Raw genomic sequence first — 27,178 nt, 5'->3', positions numbered from 1 at the left:
CTTATTGTGGGGAGAGACACAATGACACATAATCGAAGCACAGAAACCCACATGGGTACAACACAACCTCAACCTCAGGAGTGGTGACCTTCAGGGAGGGAGGAAAGAGGATGCTGCATTATTCGCTGCACATTTCTGTGTCTTTAAAATATTTCACTCTTTTAAGGGCCACTTCTCTCGTCAACAGCAGAAGCACACTGGTGTCAACTGGCAAATCACCTAACCTCTAAGCAGCCCACAACTTCTTTCTCTAAAACGAGATGACACCTGCTGCTCTACACATACGTTAATGACAAACTGTAAGACTGGCTTCGCGTTATCACACCTTTACTAAATGGCACCAAGAAAATAAAAGCAACTTACTTGAGCCCAGTCTTCACAAATTTCTGCCAATCACCAGGATCAACTTCATTAAGTGAAAGCTATGGAAAAAAGGAAACAAAAAAAATAAACATGAGACACCTCAATTAATTGAAAAAACTACTAAATGCCCGCAGAGCTGTGAAACCTTCAAAAGGGCACCTGCCTCTCTAGGCCTCGATTCCCCACTGTAAGTTTGGGATCAGAGAGTTGAAAAAGCGGAGCTCGGACGACTATTCCTGCTCTAAGGTTCTGTAAGTCTACCCGGGGTCACCTCTGTTCAGGCCTCTCTATGTGATGTTTTATGAACAGGAGATAGCTCAAACTTACAGGGGCAGGTGGCAGAACAAAGACTGATCTTAAAACAACAAAAACTAAAATGCAGAACACGGAATTAAAATGAGAGTCATTCAGAAAATATGGGATACAGTTACCAAGGAGCCCTGGTGGTACAGTGGTTAAGGGCTCAGCTGCTAACCAAAAGGTCAGCAGTTCAAATCCACCAGCCACTCCCCGGAAGCCCTATGGGGCAGTTCTCTGTCTTACAGGGTCACTATGAGTCAGAATTGACTTGATGACAACACATTTTTTTTAAAAAATAGTTACCCAAACAATCCATGCAGTTATTTCTTACTTTCGTTACTTCCGCTGGAAGCTCTGATATTTTATTAGCATATGATCACCAAATGCCCAAAGGCAATTTCCTGAGTAGTCCTTTTGTTTTTTCTTTTATCACTGCAGAAAGCGCTAACTGACTTGCAGTTAGCTTTTTATTAAATAGCAAATGAGACCCCCTGATCACTGGTGTAGAAACCTTCACCCAGCGCCCAGGTCACTGGGTCCCAGCAGGAATGCACAAAGAGCTCAGAGGAAAGGGGAAATCAAGGGGACGAACACAGACTCGCGAAGGGCAGGATGTGCTTAGGCTCTTGGTGGGCAGTGGAGACCACAGCGCCAGGAGAGGCTGAAGGAAACTGAAGGGTAGCTGGACTCTCAACCGAGTCTCACCTGAAACTCATCACACTTTTAAATACATACTTTCTTTGCCCCAGCAGTTCCTCTTTCAGGAATTTACCCCAAGCAGAGAATTGATCAAATGCACAAAGATGGACCATGGACGATGTTCATCATAGCATTTTTTATAATAGCAAAAACATGGGAGGAAGTCATGTGCAGGTCTAGCAACATACGACTGCATAAATGCATTATGGTGCATCTACCCTGGGAACACCACACACCACTAACAAGGCCAGTGAAGGTCCACAGTCACTGACACAGAAAAATCTGTAAATATGCTTATGTGCTTAAAAAAAAAAAAAGCCAGGCTATAACAGCACGTTAAAAAAAAAAAAAATTTTTTTTATGGTGTGATCCCCTTTATACATAAAATTATACATAATTTTATGATACACATGCCATTCATATACAGCAAGATCCTAGAAAGATATTTACCCAACTTGTAATGGGATGGCCTCTGGGTAGTGGGGCTTTTTATTTTCTTCTTTATACTTTTTTGCACGGCTTATATTTGCAATATGAGTATCTATTACCTTTATTTTCACAAAAAAACAGTAACCTCATATACTCATTCAGGAGGGAAAGAGGTAGACATCGTACAGCGGAATATAACTCAGAAACAAACTACTCGTTTCCTCAACCCGGATGAATCTGAAGAGCATCATGTTAAATCAAAGAAGCCAGACACACAGAAGTGTACAAACTATATGATTAGACTGTATGATTCAAAGTATAATCATAAATGAAAACTAAATTGAAGGTCTAAAACAGGCAAAACTAATGGTGATAGAAATCAGAAGAGTGGTTGCTTTGGAGGAAAGGGAATTGACTGGGAGAGGGCACAAGGGAACTTTCTGGGATGATGAAAATATTCTTGGATGTTGCTGTCAGGTGCCATCCAGTCAGAACAAAGAGCAAAAAAGACAAAAAGAAAATGAATACCAAAATGACAGATGAAAACCCAATCATACCAATAAAACCATATTAAACGAAAATGGTCTAAACACTCCAATTAGAAAATAATGATTACCTAACTGGATTAAAATGCATGATTTCACTATATGTTGCCTACAAAAAAAATTTACTTAAAACATAAACACATGAACTCGTTAAAAATAAAAGCATGGAGAAAGACAAGCTAACACTAATTAAAAGAAAGCTGAATGGTCTTTATTAATATCAGACAAAATAGATCTCAGAGCAAAGAATCTTGCTAGGGATAAAGAGAGCTATTCATGACAATAAAGAGATAAATTCATCGAAAGGATATAAAATCCTAAATACTCATACAACTAAAAACAAAGCTTCAAACTACATGAAGTAAAAACCAAAAGAACTGCAAGGAGAAAGATAAATCCGCTATTATAGTCAGAGATTCCAGTATTCTTTTCTCAATAATTGACAGAATAAACAGACAAAAAAATCACAAAAATAGTTCACAAAAATATCTGCCAAGGCATACCACATTCTGGACCATTAACAAACAAACAAACAAACCCACTGATGTCAAGTCGACTCCCAGTGACCCTAAAGGACAGCGTAGAACTGCCCCATAGAGTTTCCAAGGAGTGCCTGGTGGATTTGAACTGCCAACCTTTTGGTTAGTAGACGTAGCTCTTTACCACTGGGCCACCAGGGCTTCCAACTAGTCTCAATAAATGTAAAAGGACCAGGTCGTGCAAAATATATTCTCTAATTACAATGACATTAACTTAGAAATCAGTAACAGAAAGGTATCTGGAAAATCCTCCACATCATTGAAAACTAAATAATACATTTCTAAACAACTCCTAAAGCCTGTTGCCGTTGAGTTGATTCTGACTCACAGCGACCCATTACAGCTCACAGACCAAAGAAAAAAATCAAAACGGAAATTGGAAAGTATAACTGAATGAAAATGAAAAGAGAGAGCAGTAAGATTTGTGGGAGGACACAAAAGCGCGATCTAGAGGGAAATTTACAGCAGTAACAAGCCAACAATAGAAAGATCAATGACTTTGGTTTCCATCCTGAAGAATTAGATACAGAAGAGCAAATTAAACCCAAAGAAAGCAAAACAAAAGAAATAAAGATCAAGGAAGGAATCAATGAAACAGAAAACAGAGAAACAAGAGAAAAAGGAAGAAAAGCTGGTTCACTGCAAAGATTAATAAAGTTAATAAACCTCTAGCCAAATTGATTAGGAAAAAAAGAGAAAAAATACAAATTAATATCAGGAATGAGAAATGTGACATTATTAAATATTCTACAAATATTAAAAAGATAATAAGAGAATGCTATGAATAAATTTATGGCAATAAATTCATCAGCTCAGATGAAATGGACTATTTCCTTAAAGTCACAAACTGTAAAAGCTTCTCAAAAAGGAATGGGTAACTTCAATACTCCTACGTTTATTAAATAAGGTGAATATGTACCTAAAAACCTTTCCCAAAAGAACACCCCAGAGTCACTGGTGAATTCTAAAAATAAAAAGTTAAAAAAGAAATAACACCAATTCTATACAAACTTGCCCCAGCTCATTTCATGAGGCCAGCATTACCCTGCACCTACAACCATATGAAGACGTTACAGGAAAATAAAGTTACAAACTAATGATTCTCGCGAACACATATGCAAAAGTTCTTAACAAAATATGAGCAAATCAAATCCAACAACACATGAAAAGGGTGCTACATCACGGCCAAATGGCTGAAGATGAAACCTCAATTAACAGAACTCACCATACTAACAGACTAAAAAACAAAACCACAGGATCTTATCAGCGGATTCTGAAAAAGCATTTGACAAAACGCAACATGCATTCCTGATAAAAGATGCCTCAGGATTCCGGGGTTGCCCCCCACCCACCACTCTGCCTCCTAGACATGGCACCTCTCGTTTCCCACTCGGCCACGTTCACGCCACCTGGCTTGAAACGTGTTTGTAAAGCTTTGTCTGTCTTACTCTTTACCTTAAGTACTTAATCATCATCTTAAGAGAAGACAAGACAAGACACCTACCAACAGCTCATTTAACCTCAGCAGCATTTGCTTCTCTTGATCCTGAGTGCCGTACCCATCTTGCTGCCTACTGCTGAAAGACTCGATCAGGCATTTAATACAAGATTCCAGGAGAATCTTTTTCCAGGCATGCAGCTCTTCTGTTGACCTTTCCAAGACTCCTGAGACAGAGTCAGCCACGATCCAACTGCAGCAGAAGACAAATGGCACAAGGTTACAGGAGAAGCTTTTACATATCATCAAAGGCTACAACGGGCCATACGGGATAGGGGAACAGCGGTTACCTTCCTGCCCTCAGTCCTGCTCCCCAAACGACTCAATCACAGGGATCACACACTTTCCCCACCTCTCATCAAACATGGAACAATTTTTATGACAGGGGATATACGCCAGGCTTTGTCTGAGTTTCTCAACCTTGGTACTACTGACACTTTGGGACAGATAATTCTTTGTTGTGGGAGCTATTCTGTGCATTGTAGGATGTTCAGCAGCATCCCTGGCCTCTACCCTCTAGATGCCAGTATCACCACCATCTCACGGTTACAACCACCACAAATGTCAGGCATTGCCGAATGTCCCCTGGGGGGCAAAATCATCCCTGGTTGAGAACCCCTGCTCTACAGGAATCAGAACCAGGAGTCCCTTGTGAGATGTGCTTGCTCCAGCCAAGACAGGTGGAAAGGAGAGCTTGCACAGGGGCTGTCTTCTCACTGACTGGCACAACTACAGTGCTGCAATTCATCGGTAGCTTAGTTCATAAACACTAAATGGAGACTGGAAAGGGGAGAGGAACAGCCATCAAATGATCTAAGCCTTCGTACCTTCTGTGATTGCTTGGAGTTTGAAGCAAGGTGGGCAAATGGTCCATGAGGACTCCCAGATCCTTGGCTCTTGCGAACGGGACCAGCTGGGACAGGACCTCCTGATGCATCCCAGACTCTGGGGGGTCATCAGCACTGAGAACGCTGCTCTGCAGCTGCCTCCACAGGGCCTTCCTCAAGACAGGCGTGACAGCAAAGGACACTGGGGTGGAGACACAGAGACAGAGAGCTGCACCCAGAGGTGTGCTGGTGCCGGCTCATTCCATGCCCAAGAGCTGACTGCTACATTTTTAGGAATCTTGCGAGCTGGCTAGCGTCACACTGGTGGCCTATCAGCCATGGCAGGAGTGTTTACATCACAGAAATTGGCAAGTGCTATAAATCAGCCTCCCCCGAGAGCTGGCACAACACTGGTTGCACCTCACCAGCCAACACTAACAGATACTCTTTAATCCAGTGGGCCCTAGGTGTGACGCCCTGACTCTAAGTTCATGATGAAACCATGAGTACAACAGCTCCCCTTATCCATGGGGATACGTTCCAAGATCCCCAACCCCACAGATGCCTGAAATCTCAGATGGTACTAAAGCCTATACACACTGTGTTTTGTTTTATATGTACAAACCTATGATAAACTTTAATTTGTAAGTGAGGCACATAGGAGATTAACAACAATAACTACTAATACAATAAAACAATTGCAACAATATACTCTAATAAAAGTTATGTGAATGTGGTCCCTGGGCAGAATGGATCAAGAAGGCATGAGATTTCATCACACTGGGTGGGGTTTTACTCATTTAAGATTTTCAGACCTCAGCTGACCATGGGTAACAGAAGCCGTAGAAAGCGAAACTGTGGATGTGGGTCGGGGGGCTACTGTCCCAACATTCTGGACTACAAGGGACTGAGACTCCAAAGGCACGGGCTCATAAAGAGAGGTGCAAAGAGGACCCACTAGAAACCCACTCCTGCCGGCGGCGGGGGTGGGGGGCTCTGTTACTTAAAAAAAAAAATCTGTCATCGTGAGCTTCTGTTAACGGTGATGGAAAAATGTGAAAATGGATACTGGTGGTAGTTGTGTAACACGATGAATACAACTAATAACACTGAATCATACATGTGAACAATGTTAAAACGGCAAACATTACATTACACATACCAAACCGAAACCAAACCCAATGCTGTTGAATCACCTCCAACTCATTGCGACCCTATAGAACAGAAAAGAACTGCTCCCATAGGGTTTCCAAGGAGTAGTTGATCGATTTGAACTGCTGACTTTTTGGTTAGCAGCCAAGCTCTTAACCACTGTGCCACCCAGGGCTCCATGTTACATAACTACCACAAAAAAAAAAAAAAACTATAAAACAGTATTTCATCACTGACATGAAGTTACACAAAACGGTAGTAAGCGAAAATCACTCGTATATACGATAAAAGACAAATAGATTGAATCTGAGAAGCTCAAAAGGTACCTTAGATGAGATACCCGGCAGGTGGAGAAGGAGGAAGGGAGAGCCACCTCTGTTCAGTATCAGCTTCCCAAAGCCTCCCCTCCAGATGGGAAAGTAGGACGAGGACAGATTAGCCCTCAATGACCCCTCAACTTGATAAGACACGGCCCTGGCTCGGACCCTGTCCCCCAGACCACAATGGTCCCAAGAGCTGTTCATCCACTTTTCAAGTCGGGTAACTTGGCGTTAATGGGGCACAAGGGACCCTTCAAGACATAAAAGGTCGAGAGGCTGGAAGGCTGGGGTAGCCATGTCGAGTCAGGATTTCTGAATCTTCAGAGCTGGGTCTGACGCTGAAATGGAATGAAGCCACACCCTAGGACATAAAATTCCTGCGTCTAAACACGGACATGCAGTTCGCCTCACTGGCCCCTCTGGGTACCCAAAGCCAGTCCATACCTCCTGCTGGGCGTGTGAAGTGTCCGCAAGATCGGCACTGGAGGTACGCGTGGATGAGGGGCAGGAAGGTATCCAGGTCCTCCTGTATGACCCGCCTGGAGCCAGCCCGCAGGCACCAGAGCTCAAACCGCAGCAGGTGCGTACAGCTTTGCTGAAGGAGCAGGGTGGCGATGTGCAGGGCCACCGGTGTCTGCTGGGCCAGGCAGTAGTCCAGGAGGCTGACCCCGACCACGGGGGCCAGCTCAGGGTCTCTCTGCAGAGCATGGAGGAACACCGTGTCCAGCTCCTCCATGGCCAGTGCGGGCAGCAACACCCCCAGGCCCCTCATGTACTCGGAGGCCCAAAGGAGCTCACCACTGGGTGGCTGGTCCTGGGGGATGCTGGTCAGCAGCTGGACTAGGGTCTTCCCCAGCACGTTCAAGTGTCTCCCCTGCGCGGGGGACTTCGTGGCCCGCTGGGTCAGCAGGCAGGCCTCAGGCAGGGCCAGGAGGGCCAGGGTGATCTCACGGAGCTGGGCACCCCCCATGTATGGATACAGTGCCTGCAAGGCCTCCAGCTGTGGAAGGGCCTTGGGAAGTGATGTGGCCGGGCCCGCCCTCCTGGCTCGCAGCTCTTTCAGGACGCTCTGCGTGATGGCCTCTGAGTACCTGCGGAGCAGACCCTGCTGACCAGTGTTCCGGAGGATCGGGGCACTCGTGACCAGCAGCTGAAGGACCCCTGCACTCAGACGGGCTGCCAGGAGCTTCACAAGGATGGGGCTGAGGGTGTGTGGGGGGAGGGCCTGCTGCTCCAGGGCCAGGAACCAGCCCTCCAGCGTGGGATGCCTGAGGATGGCCGTGAGCACCCCCTCCAGCGTCTGGAAGGAGTAAGCAAAGCAGAGGTGTCACCAGGGCACCTGGGCGGGCAGGGGCAGCAGCTGCCAGATGAGTATCAGGTACTGCCGCTTGATGGAGAATGAAAGGCAGCTTTGCTAACCCACCCTCCTCGAGTCTGAATTTAGATGCTGCCCCAGCGGTGCCTGCCACACCCCAATTCCACACTAGCCACAGCTGCCAGCCAGCTGTAATGTGACCACGTGCAACAGGGAGCAGTGCGGGGGCTAGGTTGTGATCTGGTCGGAGCCCTGCAGAGCCCATGTGCACCTGATGCGTTCACCGTTCAGCAAACTGCTCGCCAGGGTCACTCCCAGGTGGCAACACGGGCATGAGATTAGGTCAATCACCCACTGTCTTCCTCCTTAGCAGCCCTGCCCTCCTAAGTATGTCTGCGCTGTGGGTTTCTCCTGGTCAGGCAGGCCATCACGGCTTAGCACAGACCACATGTCTGGGGAAGGAGGATTATCCACCATCCAGAACGAAGACAATGCAGTCTCTGCTTTCAGAAGAACCCTGAGCCTCAAGTGATCCTAAGAAACAAATTCTGACAGAGACAACTGAGTTTAAACCACTGATCAGAAAGCGCAGGATTAGAGACAGCTCTGCTTCCACTGTTCTAAGCAGCCTTGCTAAAGGATTTCTAGCCAGCAATGTCACACGAGGCCCCAGGCCAGGACTAAAGCTTCTGTCCTTGTTTACTCTTAGGGGAAGAAAAGAGAAGTCTGTCACGCTTTCCTAACAAGTGTTGCCAGTTTTAAAAAAAAAGCACGTTACACAGCAGGATTGCTTGGTCCCATGCTGTAAGGCTAACAGCTGTTCCTATGGCAACAAGTCATCACCTGTCTGTCAGTTTGTTGTACTGTGGTGGCTTGCATGTTGCTGGAAGCTGTGTCACTGTTTTTGAAATACTGGCAGGGTTACCCATGGCGGGCATGTTTCAGAGGAGCTTCCAGACTATGACAGATAGGGAAGAATGGCCTGGCAATCTACTCCAGAAAATCCACCAACAAAAACCCTCTGGATCATGACAGAATATCGTCTGATACGGCACTGAAAGATCAGCCTCTAGGTTGGAAGTCCTCAAACACACGGTGGCCACAACACAGACAGGACCATGTCAGTCATCATGAAGATGGCACAGAATGGGGCAGTGTTTCGTTCTGTTGTACACGGGGTCGCTGTGAGTCGGAGCTGACTTGACGGCAGCTAATGACAACAAATTCCCTCAGAGCCAACTTGGAGACGAGCCTGCGTATTTCAATCAGACTGTGAAATGAAGAAACACATTTGCTTCCTGAACCCAGCAATGCCGGTCAGATGGTAAACTGTAAGAGAAATACCCACCCTGGCGCCAATTAACAGCCAGCTTCACCTGACAATGGGCCAGAGACAAAGGGCTTTCTTCTCCTCCGAGCAATGCTCCCTGGTGCATTCACCGTGAAAAGCTTTGCCCACCGCCCCTCCTGTGTTCCACACAGTCTGCAGCTACGTAAAAGGGAAATACTCGCTCTGAGTCTCTGAGCAGCACACCTCCCACAATCCCAGGGAGCACCACCTGCGGCGGGAGATGCGCACAGAACGAGGATGTCCAAGGCACATCACACTCGCCTCTGGGTGGGGGTGTTGTGGTCACTTCTATTATCTTCTCTGTGTTTTCCTGCTTTCTCCTACACTTCTAGAATGCATGTGTATTATTACCTCCAGCGTGGGGGAAAAGCCAGCATGTGTGACTTTACAGGAAAAGGCCCACAGGACACCCCTGAGGAAGGCAGAGGTACCTTGTCACTGGTCAGCTCCAGGGAGGCCAAGGACTCCATGTCCAAGAAGAGGTCGGCTTCAGCCCGGGCAGCCTCACACCTCTGCTGGTTCTGGGCGTCCAGCTGCTCACAGTGGACAAGCAGGCTCCGGAGGAGGTCCATGAAGAGCTGCACGAGGGGTGGCCCCACACTCCTGCCCAGCTGTGAGGACGAGAGCATGCCCTCTCAGACCAGGGCAGGGCTGGCAGTCACCCAAACCACGACTGCCAGGTCCCCGTGTCACCAAAGGTGCAATCACCAACACAGTGAAAATGAGAGTCAAGAAGGGAGCCGCACTGAAAACGGCAATTCCCGCACACGCAGTGTCTGTAAGCACCAGTAACCTCAAAGCCACTTCTCAAGTAACAGACTTTTCTGCCTAAATCTTGATAAAACACAAAGGGTTATTTTGACAAAAATGAGGGGATGGGGCCCGCTTCAAAGCCTAAGCTCGGTACTTGTGAACAACAGCAGGGACAGAAAGTGCAACGATGAGCTGAACGAATGAACTTAGGAAGAAGACGGAACGAAAGGGGGTCTGGCCCTGCTGCGGATGCAGTTTAAGAGAGCCTTGCCCTGACTAGGAGCCTCTGGGTGGTCCAAACGGCTAACATGCTTGGCTGCTCACCAAAAAGTTGGCGCTTCGAGTCCAAGCAGTCGCCTTTGAAGAAAGGCCTGACCATCAATCTATGACTGAAAACTCCATGGAGCACGGTTCTACTCTGACACACATGGGGTCACCATGAGTCGGAATTAACTCGACAGCAACTGGTTTGTTTTCTTGTCCTGATGAGCGGCCGCCTGAACTACAAAGCTAGGTGGCATTTGGCTCCCGCTCTATAGGTGTTTGGGGGTCCACAGCACATTTGCTCTCAGGGGGAGGTGAGGCAACCCAGGTGGGGAAGGCATGCTGAGCCAGCAGACCAGGTCCCTGAGCTCTAGGCTTGCCCTGTGGCCCAGCTTCGTCAGCTCACAACCTCCTCACATGTGGGCTGGGTCAACAATGTCATGGGAGCCCCCCCCCAGCATCAAACCCGTTTCCACTGAATAGATTCCACCTCATAGTGACCCTACGTGACAGAGTAGAACTGCCCCATAGGGTTTCTAAGTCTGTAATCTTTATGGAACCAAATGCCACATCTTTTTCCCAAGGAGCAGGTGGTGGATTTGAACCACCAACCTTTCAGTTAGTGGCCAAGCGGTTTAACCACTTCGCCACCAGGCCTCCGTCCTCCCAACTCCAGGACCCTGTAAATCCCATCACTCAGTCTGGGTCCCGAGAAGACCAAGTTCTCCGGAGGTGGAGGCATGGGAGCACATGTGGCAAGCAGGATGGGCAGGACGTGCTGACCTGGCTGAAGTTCTCCACCGTGGTCCTAAGGTAGAGCAGCACGTGTTTCACCGCGCGCAGGACCTGGTGCAGTGGGAGGTGCGGGATGGCCGCCTGCAGCTGGGCCTGAACACCCTCGTCCAGGAGCACGTCCTTGCTCTCATAGGCTGACTTCAGCAGGGCAGAGAAAGAGGAGTCCAGAGAAGGAGCAGGGGGCGCGATGCTGCCCGAGGTCTGAAGAGGCTGAGGAAGACAGCAAGCCCGGGTGAGGCAAAACATGTCAGCACGGACAAGAAAGGGGCATGGCCTGGTCAAATGGACGCAGGGTGACAGTCACAACCAAGGGACGTTTGACAACAACCACTAACCATAAAACATACATGACCACCTGGCATTCAAGCAAAGTAAGCTCTGATACTACCAGTCACACAAATTTTCCCAGAGTGTGTTAATGCTGACAGAATGGGAAGGCGCACAATCAGGAGGCATTATGGATTCAGTTGCTCCCCCCAGGATATGTGCTGGAATCCTAAGGTCTAGACCTGTGGATGTGATCCTGTTTGGAAATAGTTTTGTTAATTAGATCATACCTGAGCAGGGCTGGGCCCTGGTGGTGCAGTGGTTATGCACTTGGCTGCTAACCAAAAAGGGGGCAGTTCAAATCCACCAGGTGCTCCTTGGAACCCTAAGGAGCAGTTCTGCTCTGTCTTATAGGGTCGCTATGAGTCAGAATCAACTTGACAGCAACAGGCTTTTTTTTTTTTTTTTTGAGTAGGGTGAGTTCTCAGTCGAATCACTTCTGAATTGTAAAAGAGCAAAATGGACACGCAGGCACACAAAGGGGAAGGCAGACACCACATGAGGACCATCGAGGAGCCAAGGAGCACCCAGGCCACAGACACAGAAGGAATCCACACAGCCAAGACCCTGATTTGGATTTTTAGCCTCCAGAACTGAGAGAAAATAAGTCCCTGTTCTTTAGAGCTCCCCTCATGTGGTACCTGTGTTATACACACTCCTGCAGAACGAATACTGCAGCTGGGAGCCCTGCACGGTGAAGACATGACTTAAATCACAGTCACAACATCAGTGACTGGAAACTTGGGAAGTGACACCCTGTAAGGGAGCCATCTTTGAGGCATGTGTCTTCTAAAGGCCCCCAGAAGCCTCGGGCAGAACGTCATGAAAGGACAGGAGGACAAAGGATGAGATAAACTCTGGAGTCATTCCACTTCAAACTGAAGTTGTTTCTTCTAACGTGATTCCCAAACTGCCTACTTTATCTACCCCATGTGGCTTACACGTGACACTCAAAGTCCGGAGGCTAATAAAACCCCAGGTCAGTGTGCCCTGAAGCCCAGGGTTCCCAGTGTGGTCTCATGTTCTCTCCTGAGAACTTACTGGAAGTGCAGATTCTCGGGTCTCACTGCAGACCTAACAAAGCAGAAACTCCAGGGGGCGGCCCAGCAATCTGTGTCTGAGCAAGCCCTCCAGGGGCCTATAAACCCTTTAAAAACCCACTGCTGTCGAATCAATTCTGACCCATAGTGACCCTACAGGACGTAGCAGAACTGCCCCCTAGGGTGTCCAAGGAGCGGCTGGTGGATTCAAACTGCTGACCTTTTGGTTGGCAGCCGTATAGCTTAACCACCACGCCACCAAGGCTCCCCAGGGGCCTATGGTGCACCCTAAAGTGTGAGAACCATTGCAGCTCACACCACAGAGAGCTGACACTTACACTGCGAGCACTCATGAGGTGTCACCCTGCACGTCTGACCGCAACCGACTCTTCAGCCTAAGCCTGTCACATGCAGGAAGCTGGCAGGATCCTGATCCCACCACTGACCGCTGGTGGGAAACGCTCTATGCCTCAGTGCCCCCGTTTGTATAATGTCGAGTCTTGACCTGCTTCTCAACTGTGAGGACTAAATGCCCTAACACACGTGCAGCACACTCAGCATAAAACCCAGCAAACAGTAAACCTGTGATCAACGTTAGCCGCTGCCAGCAACATCACAGAACAAAGAGGTCCTAAACTGCCGGCTTTTTCAAGTGCAGCTAAAAAGAAACGAAAAAACAAAAACGCGCACTGTGAAGCTAACTTCTGGCCCCGCCCAGCGTTCGTAAATAGGCTCCATTAGACCCAGAACCGTGGTCCCCCCGTCACAGGAATGTAGTCCCCACTAAACAAAAAAATCGTTTCTTTCTCTTTACTTCCCCAGTTTTAGCAGAATGGAATTGGCTAGGAGCTTTGGGGGCCAAGCTAAGGCCCACAGAGGAGAGCTGAGAAACAGGTGTGCACAGATAACTCAGCAGGAAAGAGAGAAACAGGCAGCCAGCTGCCCAAAGGGGAAAGGGTGATCAGGCAATCATCACCATTACGGAGCCAGGGGAAAATTTAATTTTGCTGCATCACTAAACCGTTTGCGTTCCTGCAACATTAGCTGAGCAGAGTAACACTGAGCTTCGTCTCTTAAACGGGAGAACTGTAGCAGGTGAAGGAATTTCACCCTGCAAGCTGTACGGCTATAAAGCTCCCAGGTGTGTGCGGCCAGGCATGGTCCATGGGAGAAAGTTGGGAGGTTTTCCAGGGAAAGCTCCAGGCTCCACAGGAGGAGGGACCACACTGCAGCTGACGCTCACCAAGGCCTCGCGGGCTTGCTCCGGGATCCACAGGCTGTAGTATCTGTGAAACCGGCAGAGCTGTTTGCACCAGGGTGAGCCTGGGAGCTCTAACTTGTCGTAAGCCTGGAGCAGAAGACACAGAGCCAGGGGGTCTCTCTGGGTGTGGAGGAGGTCCGTCAGCACCGTTGTCAAGTATGCCACGACACTTGCTCCTGCCAAGGATGAGACGTGAGTGGGGAGGTTTGCCAGGAGCCCCTTCTGTGATTTATCGACAATCCTTCACCCCAAAATATTCAAGCCCTAGAAAAAATCATGCCAACTCCACAATCACACTGAAGGTAGATGTTACCACTGCAGAGTGTACCGCTGTTATTGTTAGCTGCCGTCACATCAGGCCCGACTTGTGGCAACCCTGTGCACAACAGGACAAGATGCTGAACCCACGACCCATTGCCGATCCAACCGGTGTGATCCACAGGGTTTTCACTGACTGATTTTCAGAAACAGATCACCAGATCCTTCCTCCTAATCTGTCTTAGCCTGGAAGCCCCACTGAAACCTGTTCGGCATCACAGCAACATGTAAGTCTCCACTGACAGACAGGTGGTAGCCACGCATGAGATACACTAGCAGACTGAACTAGGCCTCTGGTTTTTTCAAACATGTAGCACACAGCCAGACTTCAAGCCTGGAGGCCCAGAAGTGGAGATCCAAGCACAGAAAAGGTGAGGCAAAAGCAGCCTGTGGACACAGGTTCCCAAAAAAACCAAACCCACTGCTGTTGAGTCGATTGTAACTCATAGCGACCTTACAGGACAGAGTAGAACTGCCCCATAGAGTTTCCAAAGAGCACCTGGAGGATCTGAACCGCCGACCTCTTGGTTAGCAGCCGTAGCACTTAACCACTATGCCACCAGGGTTTCCGGTACAGAAGACAGGTTAGGTGCTCCCGATCCTCTTCCTTGGCACACAGGGAACCTCCACAGTTGGGAACCACCACATGACTGAGTGGCCTCGCACAGCACACCCCCTGCTGACCGTCCACTCTCTTCCCCGTCTGCAGTAACCCTGGAAGCCACATGCTGAGATGGCACAGCTACAAGATGGGAGCCGCCTGGATTCCTGAGCCATCTCCTGGAGGACAGTAACGTAGGAGAGCAACTGACCTGTACTGGACTATGACAAGGCCATAACCACTGAAATGTTGGGCTTATTTGTCACTACAGCAAAACCTGCACTCTCCAGACTAATTATGCCGTCACGGTCTGTGTGAACAATGCCTTGGACACCCAGCAAATACGAAGGACTCACTCTCCTAGTAGCAGGATATCAAAAGTAAACATTGAAAACACTGGTGTTCTAGTTGGTATCCGTATAGCCATGCAAACTCCTGATTTCAGACTTGTGCTCAAGTAGGCAATTTCCCATCAGCCTCCCCAGCCTCAAGGTTCCTACCCCTGTACTCGTAGCTCTGCCAGCTGGGTAACTACCATTTTGCTGAATCTGAAATCCTGCAGCCCTGAGCTTCCAGCAATTATTTCCAGAGCCCCTGGGGTCCGCATCCCTGACCTCACACAGACCCAGTCGGCCTGATGCAGCCAGAACATTCTGACCATAAACGGCTACCTGCTTCCTTTTCTGTCCCCAGGAGCAGCTTATTCCGGGCTTCCAGGGCTGCGGGGATCACAGCACTGAATGGAAACGTGAGCAGGATCATGTCTTCATTCAACGAGAACCCGATTTCCTCATCCAAGCCTTCACTGCCCTCCACCAGGACGTCCACCATGTCCAGGACATCTGAGACAGAAGAGGGGGAAGGAAGCCGAGGTCAGAGCCCCCAGGTATCCTGCTGCAAAGAACCCCAGGGGGAGGGATAAGTGAGAGAATATTTTCAGAAAGAGAAAAAGTGAAAGTTAAACTTTTCTCAGGGGAAAATGACAAGTCTCAAGTTTGATCCTACACAGATGAAGAGGCTGCCTTCATGAAGTCTCAAGATCTTTGCCAACCAGATGCAGGTCATTCAACTGAGGAGAGAACAGTCAGACCTCGGTCCAGAAGCGCCCACTGCTCCTAATAAAATTTGTAACTAGGCAGGACTCATATCTGCAAGGGGACAGGGAATCACTGACGTCCCCACGTGGCCTCATGTGACACTGAGACCCCAGAGGTTTTCACCTGGCCACTCAGCAAACACCCAAAATCCGAGAGGCAAAGGAGTGTCGGGGTTAAAGTACACACTCTGGGGCCAGTGTCTGGATCCTGACTCTGCTATTTACTGGTTGCACTGGCTTGGGCAAGTTATTCAACCTCTCTGTGCCCCAGTGGCCTTATCTATAAAATGAGGACAGTCACACCTCCTCTGGGGTTGTTTAGGTTCCTGGGTGGTACAAACGGTCTGCTCTCAGCTACTAACCAAAAGACAGGCAGCTTGAATCCACCCAGCGGTACCACAGAAGAAAGACCTAGCGATCTACTTCTGTAAGATCGCAGCCGTTAAAACCCCACGGAGCAGTTCTATCATACACAGGGTCACCGTGACTGGGGGCTGGCTCACCAGCAGCGGGTAGTATTCAGGTAGGACTGTTTATGAGGTTTACAGAGTTAAGACTCGTAAAGAGCTCAGAGCCGTGCCTGGCCCATGATAAACACTGAACAAATGAAAACAGTCCAGCAGGTAAGTGCTGTACATGTTTCCCATTATACCAACAACCATTTCCAGAACGGGCTGAGCTCATGACGTGGTGAAATGGGAGGGGTGCACTTTGTGTGAGGACAGTCACGCAATTCTCCATCTCTACTCTGCCACTGCAGCTCCATCTTCAGACCCCCAAGCCAGGGGTGCAGCGAGGGTAATGAGCACCCAGGGGTCATCTCTAAGCCGCACCCCCCAATTTCAAGATGAATAGGCGCTGACAGCGGTGAGGCATCAGCAGAAACACTCCCCCTGCCGCCCGGCTGCCTCAGTCAGGCGCCTTTCATATTGGTGGCACCTTGGAGTGTCATTCGCACCTCATCTAATGCCCCCTTGGACTTGAGTCTGGGGGCAAGCGTCTCCCTACCGCCGCCCCCCGCCTCGCTGGGCCTCTGCCCCAAGCAGCACAAGAGGCAGTGGGCATACCATCAATGTGGGAGACAGGGATGCTAACATCATCAGCATCTTGCTTCGTCATGGTGGCTTGCAGGGTGCTGGCTTCTTGGACAAAATCAGATGCTTTGTCTGTGTATGAATATGGGTTCGCCACCAATGTCAGTAAAACCTGTGCAGTAAAGGGTGAAGTACAGAACATTTAGACAATCACAAGTGAACTGGAAGAAAGCCAAAAATGCCAGTGGTCAAAATAAAGGGACACACTAAAATGTTAACAGTACTTAATAAGAGCAATGACTTTGCTTCAAAGCTTTTTTTAAATTTATGTTGTGCAATTTAAAGAAAAAACCCTTTTAATATCACCTTTGTTGTCGGGTGCCGTGAATCGATTCTGACTCATAGCGACCCCATGTGATGGAGCAGAACTGCGCCATAGGTTGCCTAGGCTGTAATCTCTACAGGAGCAGATCGCCAGGTCTTTTCTCCCGTGGAGCGGCTGGTGGGTTTGGGCCACCGACCTTTCGGTTAACAACTGAGCACTTTAACTACTGGGCCACCAGGGCTCCTTATATCGTGTTTCGTATACCACTATTTCCTTGTAGAAAAACCCACTCCCCAAAGGCAGTTAAAACCCAGTGCTGTCGAGTCGATTCCGACTCAAAAAAAGGCAGTTAGCATACAGTAAATTGTCCCCATTTTACAGAGTCTAAAACTGAGCAGATACTAGAGCCTCAGCTAGAATTAGGAAGTCAGGAAGGATAGAAGTTTTTGGTACTGATGCACCAAAAATGCCCAACGACACTGAGGATAATGGAGTATCATCACCCTCTGAGAGATGGGAAGCACAAACTTACACTTTCCAAGAACTGAATCACAGTTTCCTTCTTCTCCTCCACAGTGCTATCCAGGTGCTCCAGCCACAGCTCCAGCTCCTTCCAGGTGTGCTCAAACACCCCAGTGTCGCGCAGAATCTGTTAGGAAGCAGAGGCTCGGTAGGAGAGTCAGGTGAAGCCCGTGCCCTATAGGTGCTGGCGTGGTTTGATCACGCTCCAGCACCACAGAGATCCAAGTAGCACCAAAAAACAAAGACAAACCCATCGAGTCAATTCTGACTCATAGCAACCCTACAGGACAGAGTAGAACCGCCCCATAGGGTTTCCAAGGAGCAGCTGGTGGAGTCAAACTGCCGACCTTTTGGTTAGCAGCCAAGCTCTTAACCGCTGTGCCACCAGAGCTCCAAGGAGCATAATGTGGGTGAAATTCTCAAGCAAAGTCAAGTTTTATTGTAAATGCTATTCCTTCAAATAAAATTTCCACTGCTGAGGGAAATGAGGAAAAAGAACAAAGATTACTTTGTGCTTTGTTAGAGACTGGACTTAAATCTGTGTGTGCTGGGTGTGTCTCTGTGCGGATTACTGACGATCCCACATGGCTGGATTACAGACTCTGGGCCTTAGGGGCCTCCTGGCATGAAGCCCTACAACAGAGCACACCAGGGGCAAACCTGATCGTGCCAACTGCACCCATTTGCGGTAAAAAAAGGACAAAAAACAGTTGCCACAGAGTTGATTCTGACTCATGGCGACCTCATGTAGGTCCAAGTAGAACCGCTCCACAGGGTGTTCAGTGGCTGATGGCAATGGGTCGGTGATCTCTTCAGAGTAAGTCACCAGGCCTTTCCTCCGAGGCACGCCTGGGTAGATACAAACCGCCAGCCATTCAGTGGGTAGCCAAGCACTTAATGGTTCGAGCCACCCAGGGGCTTTCACCTGTAGTTAGTGATCACGCAGTCTGGCTGGTGTTAACTTCACACCTGCACTACCTGTAAAGAAATGGCAATTTGTGGAGGTCGAGGCCTGGATGTTCATTTGCCAAGCAGCTCAGGTGAGGAGGTTAAAGGGCAGCAGGATTATCAGCACTTCTAAGGATGGTGAAAACTTTGCACCCTAACACAGTGAATGTGGTTTGTGTTGCACTGAGATGCTGCTGCACAGCAGAAACGAGGAACCAGGTTCCTGGCCGCTACGGCAAGACCTGGGCTACATCGTACAAACGAGGAACCAGGTTCCCGGCCGCTACAGAAACACCTGGGCTACGATGTACAAACGAGGAGCCAGGTTCCTAGACGCTACAGCAAGACCTGGGCTACGTCGTACAAATGAGGAACCAGGTTCCCGGCACCACAGCAAGACCTGGGCTACATCGTACAAACGAGGAACCAGGTTCCCAGCCGCTACAGAAACACCTGGGCTACGTTGTACAAACGAGGAGCCAGGTTCCTAGACGCTACAGCAAGACCTGGGCTAAGTCGTACAAATGAGGAACCAGGTTCCCTGCACTACAGCAAGACCTGGGCTACATCGTACAAACGAGGAACCAGGTTCCCAGCCGCTACAGAAACACCTGGGCTACGTTGTACAAACGAGGAGCCAGGTTCCTAGACGCTACAGCAAGACCTGGGCTACGTCGTACAAATGAGGAACCAGGTTCCCGGCACCACAGCAAAGCCTGAGCTACCTAATACAAACAAGGAACCAGATTCCTGAATGCTACAGCAAGACCTGGGCTACGCCGTACAAATGAGGAACCAGGTTCCCGGCACTACAGCAAGACCTGGGCTATGCTGTACAAATAAGGAACCAGGTTCCTGGCTGCTACAGCAGGACCCGAGCTACATCGTACAAATGAGGAACCAAGTTCCGGGCCGCTACAGCAAGACCCGGGCTACATCGTACAAATGAGGAACCAGGTTCCCGGCACCACAGCAAGACCTGGGCTACATCGTACAAATGAGGAACCAGGTTCCCGGCACCACAGCAAGACATGGGCTACATCGTACAAATGAGGAACTAGGTTCCCGGCACCACAGCAAGACCTGGGCTACATCGTACAAAGGAGGAACCAGGTTCCCGGCACCACACCAAGACCTGGGCTACATCGTACAAATGAGGAACCAGGTTCCCGGCACCACACCAAGACCTGGGCTATGTCGTACAAACTAGGAACCAGATTCCTGGCCGCTACAGCAAGACCCAAGCTACGTTGTACAAATGAGGAATCAGGTTCCTGGACGCTACACCAAGACCTGGGCTACGTCATACAAATGAGGAACCGGGTTCCCGGCACTACAGCAAGACCTGGGCTACATCGTACAAATGAGGAACCAGGTTTCCCGCACTGCAGCAAGGCCTGGGCTACGTCATACAAATGAGGAACCAGATTCCTAGATGCTACACCAAGACTGGGGCTATGTCGTACAAATGAGGAATCAGATTCCTGAAGACTACAGCAAGACCTGGGCTATGTCATACAAACAAGGAACCAGATTCCTGAACGCTAAACCATGACCTGGGCTACGTCGTACTGGGAAACCAGGTTCCTGGCTGCTACTGCAAGACCTGAGCTAAGTCGTACCGGGAAACCAGAGCACCAAGTATTAGGAGGAAGAGGAGTAAACAAGTTGCTCAGTCTCCTCCCTGACGTTGACTGGACCCTGCACCATGGAGAGAGACGAGGTCAAAAAGGCTGAAGGCCCCCAAGAAGGCCGAGAGTCTGCACATGAGGGGAGTGCAGAGCCCACTGATCAGCTGCCCAGAAGGGCCAGAAATCCAGCGTTTGCTGAGCCCACCAGGAGGGCCGGAAATCCAGCGTCTGCTGAGCCCACCAAGTTGCGAGACACGGCCTACTGCCTTACTACACTTTACCTTCTCTGGAATCCGCTGGTTCTATTACCCCATTCACCAGGGGAAAACTAAGCTCAGAGAGGCAGAGTACCTCACCCAGTGCCACCCAGAGGGTGGGAGAACCAGGATCCAAGTCCAGGAGCAGGGCTTCAGAGTCCCTGTTTTCTGCACTTCACCATGCTGCCTCTCACGAACGGCAGCTAAGTTTAAGACACATAAATTTAAAGCTGCTATAACATGTATTTTTAAATTTACAATTAGTCCTAACACATCCTTAATTCAACAGCTGTTTACTCAACACCTACTACAAAGATGATGTGTGCAAAAAGCTTCTCAGAACGAGGGACTGGCAGAAAGTGCTCACCTTCATGATCAGTAGTTTGGTGGATGACTTGAGGTGTGAATGGCTACTGGTCACAAACATTTTCATCAACAAGTAAAACACGGATCTTTCCCCTCCAACGATTTCTGCATCTGGGCCTTCCTAGAGTTTAAACAATAGGATGTTAGAAAAATAAGGGGATTATTACTTGCTGGACACACATGTATTGTATGCCTGGCAAGGTGCCAGGCCCTTTCTGCCATCTCATTTTAATTCCTAACTCGGCAAGGCTGCTGTTATTTGATAGATGCGGCAACTCGAAGTTAGGTAACTCACTCAAACCCCAAGTAACAGTAGCTGGAGTAATAACGGACAGAGTGATTAACAGTACACACATGAGGCCTTGGCCACCACGTATAACGACTCACTCCCCAGACAATCCTGTGAGCTGGGTACAATGCTGCCCCTATTTTACATATGTGGATGTATGGCAGGGCTGGGGTGAAACCCTGGGGGTCTTGAAGTAGATGCCGTCCTGTGTGGTGGGGGCAGGGACAGAAGAGGCCCCAGGGCACTGACTCCATCAAAGGCTGCACTTGGTCCATTTTATCAGGATCCTCAAATCTGCTGCTGTTGAGTCAATTCCAACTCATAGCAACCCTACAGAACGGAGCAGAACTGCCCCACAGGTTTCCAAGGAGCAGCTGGTGGATTTGAACTGCCGACCTTTTGATTAGCAGCCTGAGCTCTTAACCACTGTGCCACCAGGGCTCCATCAGGATGCCGTCCTAATATAATCAATTTATCCTCATAAAAAGGCCTTTGGGCTTTGAACACACATCTCAGAGAAGTACACAGAGCTGCAGGCCCTCGACCCAAAGTCCATTCGTCTGCTTTACTACAGTGTCCTGTGGTCCCTGCATGAGGAGGCCTGGAGCACTGCACAGCCGTGGGGCTAACCTGGCCCCGCAGGCCAGCCCAGCAGATGGAATCTTCTAAGGTGGGGCATGGGATAAACCACTGTTCTAGTAACTGTTCCTTCAAATTAAGAGGTCTCTGTCCCTAGAGGGTGCAAATAGTTGACTACTCAATTGCTAACCCAAAGGCTGGCAATTCAAACCTACCCAGAGGTGTCTCAGAAAAAAGGCTTGGCAATCTACTTCCAAAAAGTCAGCTATTGAAAATTCTATGGAGCACAGTTCCACTCTGACACACGCAGGGTGGCCGCAAATAGGAGTCGACTTGACAACACCTGGAAACTGATTACTGCTTCGCTTCCTTCTTTCTTTTTTATTCTGGTGAAGACATACACACCAAAACACCCACCAGGACAACGACTTCTACATTTACAGCTCAGTGACGCTGATTACATTTTTCAGGTGGTGGCACCATTATTGATACAGGCAGTCCTGGGTTAGGAAGGTCCCATTTACATACAACCTGTAGTTATGAACCAGCCCCCGTAAAGCCTATTAAATGAAAAATTCGAGGTACGTACAATGGTTCATAATCGTAAATGGGCATTACTTCGTCATGTGCATCACAACATTATTATGTGTTACAGTAAAGATGTTTTAGAGTATCTGGAAGTGTTTTTTTCTATGCACAGAATGGTACACTATGTACTACATACCAAGACAAACATCTGACTAGCTGACGTTATATATGACTAACTGTTCTGACTCAAGTACAAACTCAACTCAAAGACAGACTTAGCAACACAGCTCGTTTACTATCCGGGGACTGCCCTATCCTCATCGATAACATTCTTCCGTCATTAACACAAACTCAACGCCTCCAAACAAAAATTCCTCCTTTCCTCCTCCCTCCCCCATTAAGCATTAATAATTTCTGGCTTCTAAATATTTGCTTATTTCATAGAAATCAGATCATATGGTATCTGTCCTTTTGCAACAGACTTATTTCACTCAGTATGTTTTCAAGGTTGCCCACGCTGTGGCGCGCATCAGGACTCCGTTTCTCTTTATCGCTGAGGCGTAGTCCGTTGTACGCAGGTACTGGGCTTTGTTTACCCATTCATCTGTTGATGGACTTTTCAGTTGTTTCCATCTTTTGGCCATGGTGAAAAGTGCCGCAATAAACACTGGCGTACAGGTTTCTGTTTGCGTTCCTGCTTTCATTTCTTCTAGGATTGGGATTCCTGGGTCACATGGAATTTTATAATCAACTTTTTCAGGAACTGCCAAACTGTTTTCCACAAGTGGCTGCACCATTTTACGTGCCCGTCAGCAATGGATGAGGGTTCCAGTTTCTCCATAACCTCATCAACACTTGTTTTCACTGGTTCACTTTCTAACAAATTATCAAGATCCCTTTGCCCAGTTCAGCTGGAGTGAAAACCAACCATCAATGCCCCTGGGCTTGTCAGCTCTCTGTGGTCAGTGGCGGTAACCTCAGTGAGGTGTAAAGGCTGAGAGCAGGGCTTGGAGACCAGAGCGCGAGGGTCCAGTTCTGGTCCCACCGCTTATAGCTGGGGCCTTGCAGAAGCTTCCTATCTGCTCTGTGCCCCAGCTGCCATCTTTAACTGGTGTTAAGTGAAGTGGTGTAAAGCCTGGCCACAGTAAGCTCTCAATAAGTAACATCAACTACAATACAGGTGAACCATAGAGAGGACTTACGGGCAAAACACGCAGTCCCCAGGCCACAGCATTCTTATATCCCTCTAGAAATATTATACGTAAAAATGTTGTTGTTAGGTGCCATCGAGTTAGTTCCAATTCACAGATGAAACACTGCGCAGTCCTGTGCCATCCTCACAATCGTTGCTACGTTTGAGTCCAGTGTTGTAGCCACTGTGTCAATCCATCTTGCTGAAGGTCTTCCTCTTTTTTGTTGACCCTCTATCTTACCAAGAATGGTATCTTTCTCTAGAGACTGGTCCCTCCTGATAACATGTCTAAAGTACAGAAGATGAAGTTTCGCCATCCTGACTTCCAAGGAGCATTCTTGCTGTACTTCTTCCGACACAGATTTGTTTATTCTTCTGGCAGTCCATGGTATATTCAATATTCTTTGCCAACACCAATGCTAACATACACTCCCATGCTAATGGTTCTATATAAGACCCAAGCCATTAAAAAGTTAATCTGAGCTACTGAGAAACACACCTAGACAATACTTAATTTTGCTTTGTTACTCCCCCCCGGCCCCGCAGCATCCTGTGTTTAAACACACGGATAAACATCTGTGGCATCTTGAGCTTTCACGTTTTCCAAAAAGTCCTAGAAGACATTAAGAATGCAGAAAAAAATCTAGCAATCTGTACTGTTTTCCCAGACTTGATCTTCTCCTGACTTGGTATCTGTTCTCATCTCTGACTTAGGTTCTCCCAGGGTGAGGACAGAGAAGGGATGTATTTTATTTCCAAAAAGGTTTCTAAATGACAAAAAAAAAAATCTAAAATAGTCAAGTAAAAAAACTCAAAATTTCCTGTATGAGTTAGCTAAGTGCTGCTGTAACAGGAATACCACAAGTGGATAGCTTTAACAAACAAATTTATTCTCGCACAGTTTAGGAGGCTACAAGACCAAATTCAGGGTGCCATCTCCAGGGGAATGCTTTCTCTCTGTTGGCTCTGGGGGAAGGTCTTTGTCATCAATCTTTCCCAGGTCAAGGAGCTTCTCAGCACAGGGACCCCAGGTCCAAAGAACACTCTGTTCCTGGTGCTGCTTTCTTGGTGCTATGAGGTCCCGGTATCTCTGCTCGCTTCTCTCTTTTATATTCCAAAAGAGACTGACTTAAAACACAATCTAATCTTATAGATTTAGTCCTGTCTCTAATCCTGCCTCATTAACATCATAAAGGTAGGATTTATAACACATAGGAAAACCACATCAGATGGCAAAACAGTGAATAATCACACAATACTGGGAATCATAGCTTAGCCAAATTTATACACATTTTGGGGGGGACATGATTCAACCCATGACACTTCCTATCCCCATCAATACATTTTCAATAAGGACATGCTAACCAGTTAGCCAGCTGCTGTGCAGTTCACTCTGCCTCATGGTGACCCCGTGTGTGCCAGAGCAGAACTGCGCTCCACAGAGTTTTCAAGGGCTGATTTTGCAGAAGTAGATCACCAGGCCTTTCTTCCAAGGCACCTCTGAGTGGACTCAAACCTTCAGCTTTTCAGTTAGCAGCTGAGTGCATTAACGGTTTGCACCACCCAGGGACTCCAAGGGCATGCTAAGACCTTATGTTTATAAGAGCAAACAGATTTACCACTCAGGGCCCAGCCACCACTCCATACAGGTCTCTCTAAAAAAAGAGCCATAACATCCTCCTCTGTCCCCGCAACAATGTCAGGGGTCTAACACAGTTAGAAATTCCCAGGCCAAAAAGCCAACAAGCCCAGCAGGTTAGCCCAGGACAGAAGACTAAACAGCGTCACTTCCCACCTACCTGTGCCTTCAGCCACAGGAACTTGCTGGCGGGCAGCTCCAGGGCCACCTTCAGAATGTGGTACTGCAGGACAGGAGGGACCTCATCACGAGAGCCCTGGTCCAAGATGACGCCTGGGGATGAAAAGAGGAAAGCAAAGTTACATGAAGGTGGGCACCCCAGCAACGGCCGCCACTGGTCCAAAGGACAAGGTAAAGAACTCCACGACCAAAAATCTAAATGTGGGGCATCCTGTAACTCAGCTGCACATGGCTAAGCCCACTCCTCTGCCCAGGCATACCTCACCTGATGCACCTTCCTTCCCCAAAACCAAACGAGGCTAGTTGCCATTGAGTCGATTCCGAGTCACAGCCACCCCGCATGTGCAAAGTAGACCTATCCCATAGGGTTGCCAATGGCTGTGACCTTTCAGAAGCAGATCACCAGGCCTTTCTTCCGAGATGCCTCTGGGTAGGTTCAACCTTTTGGTTAGTAAAGTACTAAACTGTCTATGCCACCCAACGAGTCCTCTCAAGGTCTACCCAAATCCTTTAACACAGAGCCCCAATTCCACTTGTTGATGAAGCATGTCCCTACCCGCAGCCCACACAGACGTCTCCCTACAGCTGGAGTCGCCCACTCGATACCACGCAGCACCCCAAACATGGCCCCTCGTTAGTGCTATCCCTGCTGAGCCTTTCTCCCAGACTGCAGCAGTGTGGGCAGACCACAGCCCCTCGGGCCTCAGGCTGAGCCCTCACCCTCTTGTGTGGCCTCTAGATTTCTCCTGCTTGGGGAGACCCAGCCACTCTGTACAACATGTTCTAATAAACATGATCTCACAGCAACAGAAGCTTCACCTTCAGACAATTAAAAAGTTAACCGCAGCTTTTGGAAAGGGCTATCTCAATCGTGCGTGCATGTTCCAAGAACAGCATTTTTGCCAAGTGTTCCTCTGTACGCCCAATCATAAAGTCATCTTTATTAGACAAGATTCGCCATCAAGAGAGCATGGCCAGACATGCTCAAGGTCACCCTGACAAGATGTGGCTTGAACCCAACTCACTGGGGTAAATGTGAAGTAAGCAGGTTAAAGCGCCTCTGTGTGAACTGGACACTTCTCCTAAGGGCCCCTTGCTTCCGCTCCATCCCTACACCCTGGCTCCTCTGGATGACCTGATTTTTGGATGGTCCACAGCAGGTAACTCAGGCCGGGCGGCTGGCTTCGCCTTCTTTGCCCTTGCTGCTGCTAAGCGCTCTTCTGCTATCACTTGAGGAAAACCGGCTACTTGAAAAATGTTGTTAGTTGCCGTCAAGTTGATCCCTGCTCATGGCAATCCCATGAGTGTCAGAGCAGAACTGTGCTCCAAGGGGTTTTCTAGGCTGGGACCTTTCAGCAGATAGCCAAGCCTTTCTTCCAAAGCGCCTCTGGGTGGGTTTGAACCAACCTTTGAATTAGCAGTTAACCGTTTCTGCCACCCAGGAACTCCCATTTTTAAAATGCTGGTTTACATAACAATAACCAGGCTGGTGGATCACATGTGCCCACAAAGCTAACCACTGGGATTCCTGGTCCTCAGCCCCAGACTCTGGTCCACTCTGTCAGCGCTTCCTTCAACCTCACCGGCAGACAAGACAGAGGTCTGCAACCCGAGACGTACCTTTCAGGAGCTTGCTGAAGTCAAAGTTGTATTGCATGACCACATGAGGGACCACCTTCTGGTACAGGCAGATGACCTGGAGCAGAACGGCTTTCAAAAGGAGGGTTTCAGCATCATCTGGACCAAAACAAAACAGATGCAGTCAGGAAAGACACTAGTTCCTTGGTCAGCCATACGTGAAACCACATCAGTCAGGTGCATGCTGAAATGGGAGGAGCTTCCAAATCGTGATCCTGGCTGGATCAGTGACAGCCTGCATACAGGTCCCCAGTGCA

General features: G+C 48.6%; 1 protein-coding gene and 1 long non-coding RNA gene across 6 annotated transcripts in view; both read right to left on the bottom strand.

The window, feature by feature from the left end:
- The window catches only part of URB1 (URB1 ribosome biogenesis homolog), a 91,669-nt gene that overhangs the window by 29,133 nt on the left and 35,358 nt on the right, over positions 1-27,178 (bottom strand). For all 3 annotated transcript variants that reach the window (XM_049857779.1, XM_049857780.1, XM_049857781.1), the window contains exons 13-25: positions 26,904-27,020; positions 25,264-25,376; positions 20,878-20,997; positions 17,685-17,801; positions 16,861-16,999; positions 15,369-15,539; positions 13,761-13,954; positions 11,139-11,360; positions 9,770-9,949; positions 7,117-7,972; positions 5,201-5,402; positions 4,380-4,566; positions 364-422 (exon numbers count right to left, since the gene is read on the bottom strand). In XM_049857779.1, coding sequence (XP_049713736.1) covers positions 364-422; positions 4,380-4,566; positions 5,201-5,402; positions 7,117-7,972; positions 9,770-9,949; positions 11,139-11,360; positions 13,761-13,954; positions 15,369-15,539; positions 16,861-16,999; positions 17,685-17,801; positions 20,878-20,997; positions 25,264-25,376; positions 26,904-27,020 — 2,677 coding nt within the window. The remainder of the gene's footprint in view (positions 1-363; positions 423-4,379; positions 4,567-5,200; positions 5,403-7,116; positions 7,973-9,769; positions 9,950-11,138; positions 11,361-13,760; positions 13,955-15,368; positions 15,540-16,860; positions 17,000-17,684; positions 17,802-20,877; positions 20,998-25,263; positions 25,377-26,903; positions 27,021-27,178) is intronic.
- LOC126061317 (uncharacterized) lies at positions 19,010-20,868 on the bottom strand. 3 transcript variants are annotated; one of them, XR_007513753.1, is made up of 4 exons: positions 19,968-19,999; positions 19,758-19,809; positions 19,392-19,705; positions 19,010-19,128 (listed from the first exon to the last, which is right to left on the bottom strand). It is a non-coding gene; the product is annotated as an uncharacterized LOC126061317 (long non-coding RNA). The 3 variants fall into 3 exon arrangements; XR_007513752.1 differs by having other exon boundaries at positions 19,758-20,868; XR_007513751.1 differs by lacking the exon at positions 19,010-19,128 and adding an exon at positions 19,171-19,286 and having other exon boundaries at positions 19,758-20,868.

This window comes from Elephas maximus, chromosome 18 (assembly GCF_024166365.1).
Source record: "Elephas maximus indicus isolate mEleMax1 chromosome 18, mEleMax1 primary haplotype, whole genome shotgun sequence".
Lineage (NCBI taxonomy): Eukaryota > Metazoa > Chordata > Mammalia > Proboscidea > Elephantidae > Elephas > Elephas maximus.
This window is presented reverse-complemented; position numbering and strand designations above follow the sequence as displayed.